Source organism: Clytia hemisphaerica, unplaced genomic scaffold, assembly GCF_902728285.1.
Source record: "Clytia hemisphaerica strain Z4C2 unplaced genomic scaffold, Clytia hemisphaerica genome assembly, whole genome shotgun sequence".
NCBI lineage: Eukaryota > Metazoa > Cnidaria > Hydrozoa > Leptothecata > Clytiidae > Clytia > Clytia hemisphaerica.
In genome coordinates, this window is record NW_027103907.1 from 961,737 (window position 1) to 971,372 (window position 9,636).

Genomic DNA, 9,636 nt, shown 5'->3' on the forward strand with positions numbered 1-9,636 from the left:
TATCAAAAAAGTCGACGAAAATGTTTTTTCTCTCAACATGGTCCACAAATTTGAAAGAGGGGGAAATTTCTTTATGTTTGATTATGAAAATCTCGAGTTAATATTTAGATATTTGGTTTTGTGAGATATTTTTAGGTTGATTCAGTTATTTTTGTCCAACTTTTCTAACTACAGGTAAAGTACAAGTTATGGCTGGTATTTTATTTGGAAAAAAATAAATTGCAGGGATGACGAAAGTCAATATTCAATAAGCTTAGCGCGTACTAAAAGTTGTAACCGTTTAACGTCTATATTGTTTCATAGTTAGAACTAGTTAGAGAATAGAAAATAAAAAATAACACTTTCTACCCGTCGTTAAGGTTAGCAAGTTTAGGACATAGAGTTTTTCTCTCGGTCAGATCTTGATTCCACTATGTTGAAACTTGGCCCACACTCTTATAACTTTACAGTCTTTATTTGGCCGCCAATCGGCCAACAGAATATCAGGTAGGAGTGCGCCTACTTAGGACCTTAAGACATTTGCGTATGTCCGTATTAAAGTTTTACTACACGCCTTATCCCTTAAAGCAGTTTAGTTGGTATCATAGTGAGGCCTCCCGAAGGTAAGAAACAATGAACTACACTTTTTATCTCAATTAATTTATGGCTTTCAACAACTTATGAATTAAATGTACACAACGCAGCTATTCTTCTAGATTTTTTAAGTAACTTTAATTAAGTGTTCTCTCATATGGTCTTGTATTAGCTACATATACTCTCTGCAGACATTATCAAAGCCGTCATTTAATTCGTATATTTTACAGACCATGAAACTCAACATCAGCTACAACAAAGTTCGTTACATTATTGAAGTATCACCAAACGAAAATGTTTTACAAATCAAACAAAAGGTTCTTCAGGCGTCACAACCGCCCATTCAGTGTAACGCCACACATGCAACAAAATCGGAAACCATGTTATCTTTTAATGGTACCATCTTGGATGATGATATTGTTGTTAGTGACGTTGGCTTGGTATCTGGAAACACGTTGCTATATAAACACGTGGAACTTGCACAATGTAAACTAAAAGTTCATGTTGGTTTCTTGAAAACAGTTATCGAGCTTGGTGCGGAGATTGATTTTGAACAAACTACGATAGGTAGAGACAAAATCTTTTCAAAGACTTTATCGGTATATTCGTCTGTTCATTCCTTACAGTGAATTTTGAACACATACAAAATGGGTGATAGATATCTCATGTCAACATACCAACAACGTCTAAATGGTAAACACCCAATAATTTTCATAAAACTCAAAAGTTGTTTTCTTTTCCTTTTAGGTGATGTTCGAATGATGATTCAGGACCATTTAGGAATTCCCATGAGTATCTTTTATTTGACGCAAATGAATGGTGATGCTCTAGAGCTTTATGATATCCACACTCTAAGATATTACCAAATCAAGGTAGGTGCTGCGCTTGCCCATAATTTTAAAAGAAAACGTCCATTTTACCTGTAAAAGCAACCCTGTCATCATAAGGAGTTGGCCATATTTGCCCTGTTTTGAACTTTGGACTTTTCCAAGAATTTTGCTCTTTTGATTGACAGATTGTTTTTCCTTCTTTCATAATCCAGGGATACTGAAATTAAAATTTATGGTTTTTGCTTTTGGTATTCGCTTTAAGTGTTCAATGTAATCTTTTTGCAGGAGCAAGATGAGCTGATCCTCACTGTATGGAAGCACACGAAAGGCGTCATTGTCGGTGCTTTAAACGCCGACATCTCAAAGACAATGTCAAGTTTACCAAGTTTCCATGACAACCCTGCGTTAAACAGATATTTACTGAGAACCATTTTGTTCATTGCGTCACATTTCAATTTCACCAAACTGGCAGCTTTAGCTTTGCAACGAGGCATAAGGTAAAGTGTTAACAAGTGTTTCTGGGAATCTCGGTTCTTGTCGGTTAACAGTAGTGACTCGACCTTTTAACCGGAAAGGTTTACGTATTATCAAACTTCGTCAAATTTAAAAACTATGCTTTTGCTATCGAAAATACAGAAAGGCACCTTTGGGATCAGTAAAACTCGTTTCTTATCTTTTAGATGCGAAGAACCCGTAGGCGAACACTGTTCACGCCAATGGTGCTCCACCCAATCCCACCCTGGCATCTTCAAAACGCCCATCCATCAAGCCGCCCAAATGGGCAGTTTTCAATGTCTCAAAATGTTCGTACGTCACAGTCCGTCTTCTATGATCGCTCGAGATGCTTATAAAAGAACACCAAGCAATTACGCGTCCAAATATAAGAATTTCGAATGCTGGAAGTTACTTATCGCTTCTCAATTTGTACATTCGCGTATCAACGGTTTTAGCTTAGCTTCACATGCTCGGATAATGAAATGGTGCTCAGCAGCTAAAGAAAGAGTCAGTTATTTCAAAGGAGAAGACACAAAGCACTCCTTACTGCTACATTCAACCATAGGGAAAGAAAACAATACCTACCTAGGGAATGAGATCACTGTAGCAGGATTTAACCATGGGAAATCAATCAAGAAATGCCCTTGCAACCATGAACCTTTAAAACCACTACCTAGGAGAAACACCAACCACAAGTTTGAAGTTAAATTCCCTGACGAGGACATTGAAATTCCCCATAGGGACTCGATTCTTTCACGAAGAAAATCAAAAGCCATAAGACCTGATTCAAAATCAAAACCTATTCTTAAAGACTCCCACACTAAATCGTTCAAACCGACAAACATCCAAAACAATCGAAAAGAAAGAGGGAAAAGTCTAGATTTGAATGACGCTAAACTTGATTTCCCCAAAACAGAACCGTCCACAAGAAAAGACAGCCATAAAAAACTGCCTACGATACGAAAATATAAAACGTTACCCAATATAGTAACTGAAACTAATAACTCAAAACATAAGTCAATAATCCGAGACAATGCAGTCAAAACAGAGACAGGAGCGAAAATTGACAATGATGTGGAGCCAGATGAAAACGAATCAGTTCTCAACACTTCTCTACCGCAATTACAAATGGCACACATGAAAGAGAGGCTGAGCAATCGAAGGAGTTCATCTTTATCGAATCTAGCTTTTTTACAACAAGAACAGCAAAATGTACATAATATCATTCTTGAAACTACGGGAATGTCTTCTAAAGACTTGGCAAGCAAATGTTTACAACTTGGTGAAAGTTTCACTGGACGATCTTGGATGAGACAATTCAGAATCGCCATGAATAGCAGCACCAACAGGATTAAGAGAGGTCGACCTAAGACTAGTGTTTTACATTAAGCTAGTAAGCTAGTCTAATATCGACTATTCTTTTCTAATTTCGTCAACCCTTTTCACACCCCCTTCTCACAGACCCACGGTCCCCGGTGGAAAATTACCCTTCAATTTTTGTCCCCACCGAAAAATATCAAATAAACCAATCCTCACTGCAAAATGTTTGCATTTTTTCCCATCCTCATCCCAGCCGTAAAAAAATAATATCAATCCCCATCGAGTTTCAGTCCGTTATTCTCATTCCCACTGGCTGAAAAAATCCTACTGGGTCTGTGAGAAGGGGGTATATTTTCAAAGTTACTAATTAAAGTTACCTTTTCTCTACATAGCAGTGAGTGTGAAAAACTTTTTTCTATCGGTAACCCCGCATATCCTATCTTTAGGGTTGTTAAAAGGATACAGATTGCGAAAGGCTGTAAATTTTTAACTGTATTTGGTAATATTTCACTCTTAATATTTCAATCATTTCAACAAGCACAAGACCACTATTTCTATTTAATTCAATTTCTATCAAACTTTGCAGCCTTTTTGGTTTCCACTACAGATTATTTTGAGCCATACTTTCATATGATTTGAGGGCTCAGGTTAGATAAAAAAGTGCCCGTGCCGTGAATTCCAAGTTTGAGAGTCATAAAACATAGTGACAAAGAATGTAAAATCGTGTATGCCAAGGGATGGAAGGGATTTTAGAATACGAATTTTTACAACTGTCGTTAGCTTACAGGTTTTACACACCAATGAAGCAAATAGGCAACCTTGGGGATAGCAAACATGTTTGCTGGTAGTTGGTACAAAATAAATAAACACTCAACTTTTCATTAGATAAGCATTGCAAGTTAAACACTGAAATATCTTCCTTTTTCTAGACTACGTGTAACACAACCTACAAAAGGGGCGTCATTATAATTGTTTCCTACCATTAAATATCCGTATTTGGGCTTAACCAGTTGTAATGCAAATTAGCTCCATTAACAACTCAAAAAAGCCTCACTAACTGTTAGAATCATGTATCAGATAAGGTAGATATATTATATGGATTCGGTGAAGATTTTCTACAGGAAAATATAGACAACAAGGTAGATGGCATTTGCTAATTCTTGTTGGATATAGATATAAGTTTAAGTTTGATGGAGTCAACTGTCTCAATTTGTTTGAACTCGAGCTCTAGGTCACTAGGAATTTTGAGTGCTTAAAGATTAAGATCATTGAACAGAAATAGGCTTTCGACCAAAAAAAGAATTTTCAAAACCTCGACCCAAGACAAAATCGTTATTTCCCATAACAATCCAAAAGTTCTCTTAGCAATCATCTAATTGGTTGAAACTGAATTCTGCCCAGAAAAAGCGCTTGATTGCATTACTCTAACTGTTATTAACCGGAAAGCCAGATTGCCCATGCACACCCCGTCAAGTTATACACGCTTTTTTTTATAAGAATACACTTTATAAGAATGTCCATGATGAAAATGGCCAAAAAATTAAGAATATGGTAAGAATATCACCATCACGGAATTTAGCAACTGAACCTAAGAATGCCATTTATAATGCATTTTAACCTGTAGATTGCCAACTTCGATCTTAACATAAGAATACCGTAAGAATATTTTTGGATGATTTTCTCCAAAAAGTTAAGAATATCCATGATGAAATGAAAAAACACCATTCTTATAAAAAAAAAGCGTGTAAAGGGATATATCTTGATTTATACTTTTCAAAATTTATTAGTCTTTTTATGAATAATCTACTTAACTAGAACACCTAAAATTGTCTACATTATCCCAAAAGCTGTTCAGTAAGATTCATGTTTTAAGCAACAAGCTCGAGGTGTTCTACCTCGAATGAAATTGTTTTAAGGGTCCAAAGGTCAAATTTAAATTTTAGAAAGGAAAAGAAGTATTCTTATGGTGGTATTAAAAACAACAAAGGCAATGCTCAATTTATAGTTTTATTTCTATTCTGGTATACGAACAAACAAACCTTATTTACAGAGAGAATATTCAAAACAACAATAAAATTTGTAACAATAAAACAACAACAACATCATTATAAACCAGGGAACAACACAAAAGGAGTAGCCAAAATCCTCATCATTATAAACCAGGGAACAACACAAAAGGAGTGACAGCCAAATCCTCAATTGGCTGTCAAGCGTCTTCGAAAAAGCAAAATTTGAGGCTCTGAAACAAAAAAGAATATTGAAAACATGAAATAATTCTTATGCTCTTTTGCCAGACTTATTACCTAGGCAAATATGGGCCTTCGCATAAATTATTTTCAATGCAACAACTGCCTCGTTTTGAAATCATTACCAAGGTAATTTGACCCCTTGTGCCTTCAAGTGTTTCTGTTATGAATGGAGTAAAATTCTTATGAGCTCCTCCTCGATAGGAATATTTTGAAAACGAGGTAATTGTTGCTCGTGACGTAGTTTATGAAAAGGTCTATTGGACTTAAAACAAGCAAGATGGGTGTTTTGTAGGACGTGATGTCATGTTAAACAGTTGAAAGCTCCAGCTTTTCAACAGTAACACACAAAAGCATAAATGATAAACGTGTTACTAAATATTTTCTTATCATTGTTTTGATGCTGGAGTGGAGCTATTATTATGTTCAACATGATGACACGTCCAGCAAAAAAGGTCTATTTATTCTATTCTATTTTAAGTTCTGAAATGGAAAGGCTGCCCGTTTTAAACTTTTTTATATGCCATTCGTTACACACCAACTATCTAACTATCACATACCTGGATGGTGCTGCATATAATGGACCCATCCTCTGGATTGAGTGACGCCTAAATCACGCCATTCATTTTCTTGCATCAGGCGTGTCTTCGGGACCTTCTTGACCATTTCTTTTGGAATCAAAACGTGTCTGAAAATGTTAATGTATAGTTTTTGAAAGAATTGAAAGTTTTCCGTTTCTAAGGGATAAAAAGAAGACTTGCAATAAGACCTACTTTAAAAACAAAGGACATTTTTAAAAGGTGCTTTCTTGCGAATATTGGTCTCTCTAAGGAGCGGGATTTTGAAATGCGATTAGCTCGTACCAAGACTCAAGCATCCCCACCCAGTAGCGTGGCGATAAGCTGCCCCACAGCGGTCTATTATTTTTGGAGAGGCACCAAAAAACAAGTGGAACAAAAAGGCCTATCTAATGAGCAATTTTGGTGCCCCTTTACTTTTTTACACCTTGGAATTTTAAGCAGTTTTCAGGCAGTGAAAAAGAGAGAAATATCTAAAAATTTTCGTGCTCACTTCGATTGAATACTTTTTAAACCCAGATGGGACACATGGTTCTTTCAAGGTTCATCTAATATTATATGGACGTTGTAAACATTAATAACGTTCAAACAAGGTGCTTTGTCTACTGGGAAATATCTCACCTGTACTCATACTCCTCATCACTGTATTTGTCCGAATAGAAAATTTGATTTCTGGACATCGTGCTAAACGTGTGAATGATGGCGAAAACGAGATCAAAATCTCTAGCAAGATACTCGATGCTCTTCCGTTATCTGTCAAGTTTTTTAAAGTTTATAGCTTGTTTTTGAAAAAAACTTTGATTCTTTTCTACTCAATTTTTATGAAGCAAGTCCACATGTCATTCTTTTCTTCCTCTTGAAGTCGAGAATTTTGTTACAGCAATTCATTTCGATCTGAAATTTATTGTTGTTTTTTTTTCAGGTGATTTCCCTTGAGAGTAAGCTTGATGTTAGTGCTTTTGGGAATCGAAAATAAAACTGATATCTACAATAGTGGTATTTCCAATATGAAATAGTCGACCTTATGGGAGTTAATCTTTTCATTTTTGAAGTACACGTTTTTTATAAGAGCACCCGCAATTTTTGAAGCCGTTTTAACTTTTTTAAGTTTTAAGCCTAAAAATGTTCTTATTTTCACCAATTTTTGTGTATTTTTGTCCATTTTCCGAAGAAATTGGGTGTCCTTGGGTCTACAAAGCCTTAAAATGTTCTTAGCTTGTTCTTAACAATTGGCCCTCGAAGCCTTACATTCTTATATAGTTTTATGTCATAAAAAAACGTGTATGCAGCTATCTAAAAGATGGAAAAGGAGCTTTAACTTTAATAAACCTTTTCCAATAATGTACACACGTCTAAAATAAAGTTATTCCATTGTTTGGAGTTTACTGCTCTGTCATTATCTAATCCGCGGCCTTCATCGAAAAGTGAAGCAAGTTTTAGTAGGAATTTCTTCCAAAGAAATCACGTGACAACAAGCAATTTAGTTTTCCGCCTACATTTTTTGATCTCGCGCTCCGAGAACAATTAAAATGCTAGATCCTATCCATTGGTGCGAAATTTAAAAAGTCAAATTTTTGCTTCACTTTTTTTTTGCTGGAGAAAGCTTAAAGTTGCCTTTATAGATCTGTGGATTCAGCTTGTAATAACCTGGCAACAGTTGGTCATGATTTTCTTACGGTCACGCTAAACCTCTAAATGCCTCGAAAATTAACCATCTGAGGAGAATAGTCCCCCTGTAGAAAATTCTACAACAAGAATATTGTTGTGCACCGGAAATTCGAAAACTAAATTTTACTGATACGGTACCCTATTCATAAACACAATCACGCAACTTTGTTGTCATTCCCAGTCCTTTTAGAAAAGCGTGGTCCTTACGATTTTGAGATAGCATTTTCTTCAGATTGTCATGTTTTCACCCATTCCTTTAGAGCTTTAGCGTGGTTGGCAGAGATCATTCACAATCTGATCTCAGGTTAGCTTGTGATAGCTGAGCATATTTTCAAAAATAAAGAAACGGCTGGAACCGCCAATTGCCTGCGCAGGCATTTTTTTCTCGATTTTTTTGTCCATTTTACCATCCTAAAACCGTCCCAGTCTTTTTTTCGCACCAAAAGACAATGGAAAAAAGTGTAAAAAAGGATTGGATCGAGTTTAGGGTGGTATATTAAATAATAAAGTGGCACGCGCCTTACCACGCGACTACTGTCGAAAAGGTGTATCCTGACGTCCCTTTTTATAAGGGCACGTTCGTCCATAGAAATCTCGTCTGGTTTTTGAATGAAACGGGGTCATAACGATCGGTTCCACGAGAAAAGAAATTAATTTCACAATTCAAGCTTTAGATTTTCGGAAACATTCATACAGGCATACAATCAGTGACAAAATACTTGGCACAAAAGGGAAATTCACTGGGGTGTTTTGAAACAACAATCGATTTGTAAGTGCTCTAAAGTAGGTTGGAAGGGTAGAGTTTTAACTCTGAGTTTTAACAAGAGACTTAAGACTTACGACCATAGGATCTGAGGATCCAAAAGTTCAAAAATGGTCCAGTAGCGCTTGAAATATAGCCTAGAAACCAATAAATCCCCCCAGATCGAAATGATCGATGAAATCAAGTTGAGGGCCTGAAAATTGACATTCTCGCTCGAAACTTTCAATTTTCGAAAAATGGTAAATTAGCCAAAAGTGAAAATATATTATGGCACGGATTGTAACTGCACCAGCAGAATTTCTTTAACAACATTTTATACCTCACTTTCCGAATGCTTTTGGTTTTAACACCTTGGAATTTCATTCGAGGATCTTTTTGACTGGGCTTTTGGGCAAGGTTGCAAGATTGATAAATCAACCATAGAATGATTGGAAAGCTTTTTTTCTCAGCAACCAAAACAGCGGGTTTACAACGATGCACATATCCATAAACCTTTCAAGTTTATGCTCAAAATCTTCAGTGGTTAGGCTAAAAGCTATAGTACATCTCCGCTAGGCACTGAAGATAAAAAGTACAATCGAAAATAAAACTGATATCTACAATAGTGGTATTTCCAATATGAAATAGTCGACCTTATGGGAGTTAATCTTTTCATTTTTGAAGTACACGTTTTTTATAAGAGCACCCGCAATTTTTGAAGCCGTTTTAACTTTTTTAAGTTTTAAGCCTAAAAATGTTCTTATTTTCACCAATTTTTGTGTATTTTTGTCCATTTTCCGAAGAAATTGGGTGCCCTTGGGTCTACAAAGCCTTAAAATGTTCTTAGCTTGTTCTTAACAATTGGCCCTCGAAGCCTTACATTCTTATATAGTTTTATGTCATAAAAAAACGTGTATGCAGCTATCTAAAAGATGGAAAAGGAGCTTTAACTTTAAATAAACCTTTTCCAATAATGTACACACGTCTAAAATAAAGTTATTCCATTGTTTGGAGTTTACTGCTCTGTCATTATCTAATCCGCGGCCTTCATCGAAAAGTGAAGCAAGTTTTAGTAGGAATTTCTTCCAAAGAAATCACGTGTGACAACAAGCAATTTAGTTTTTCCGCCTACATTTTTTGATCTCGCGCTCCGAGAACAATTAAAATGCTAGATCCTATCCATT

General features: G+C 35.9%; 2 protein-coding genes across 2 annotated transcripts; one reads left to right on the forward strand and one right to left on the reverse strand.

The window, feature by feature from the left end:
- The first annotated feature begins 805 nt into the window (after positions 1–805).
- On the forward strand, positions 806–3,783 carry LOC136809070 (uncharacterized). The gene is made up of 4 exons (XM_067065649.1): positions 806–1,140; positions 1,321–1,445; positions 1,689–1,900; positions 2,084–3,783. Exons 1-4 carry the CDS (start codon positions 807–809, stop codon positions 3,285–3,287), a joined length of 1,875 nt encoding a protein of 624 aa, XP_066921750.1. The 5' UTR covers position 806; the 3' UTR covers positions 3,288–3,783.
- A 1,588-nt stretch (positions 3,784–5,371) lies between these two features.
- Positions 5,372–6,908, reverse strand: LOC136809096 (cyclin-dependent kinases regulatory subunit 1-like). Its single transcript, XM_067065674.1, has 3 exons — positions 6,664–6,908; positions 6,025–6,152; positions 5,372–5,457 (listed from the first exon to the last, which is right to left on the reverse strand). Exons 1-3 carry the CDS (start codon positions 6,720–6,722, stop codon positions 5,414–5,416), a joined length of 231 nt encoding a protein of 76 aa, XP_066921775.1. The 5' UTR covers positions 6,723–6,908; the 3' UTR covers positions 5,372–5,413.
- Between the last annotated feature and the right edge of the window lie 2,728 nt (positions 6,909–9,636).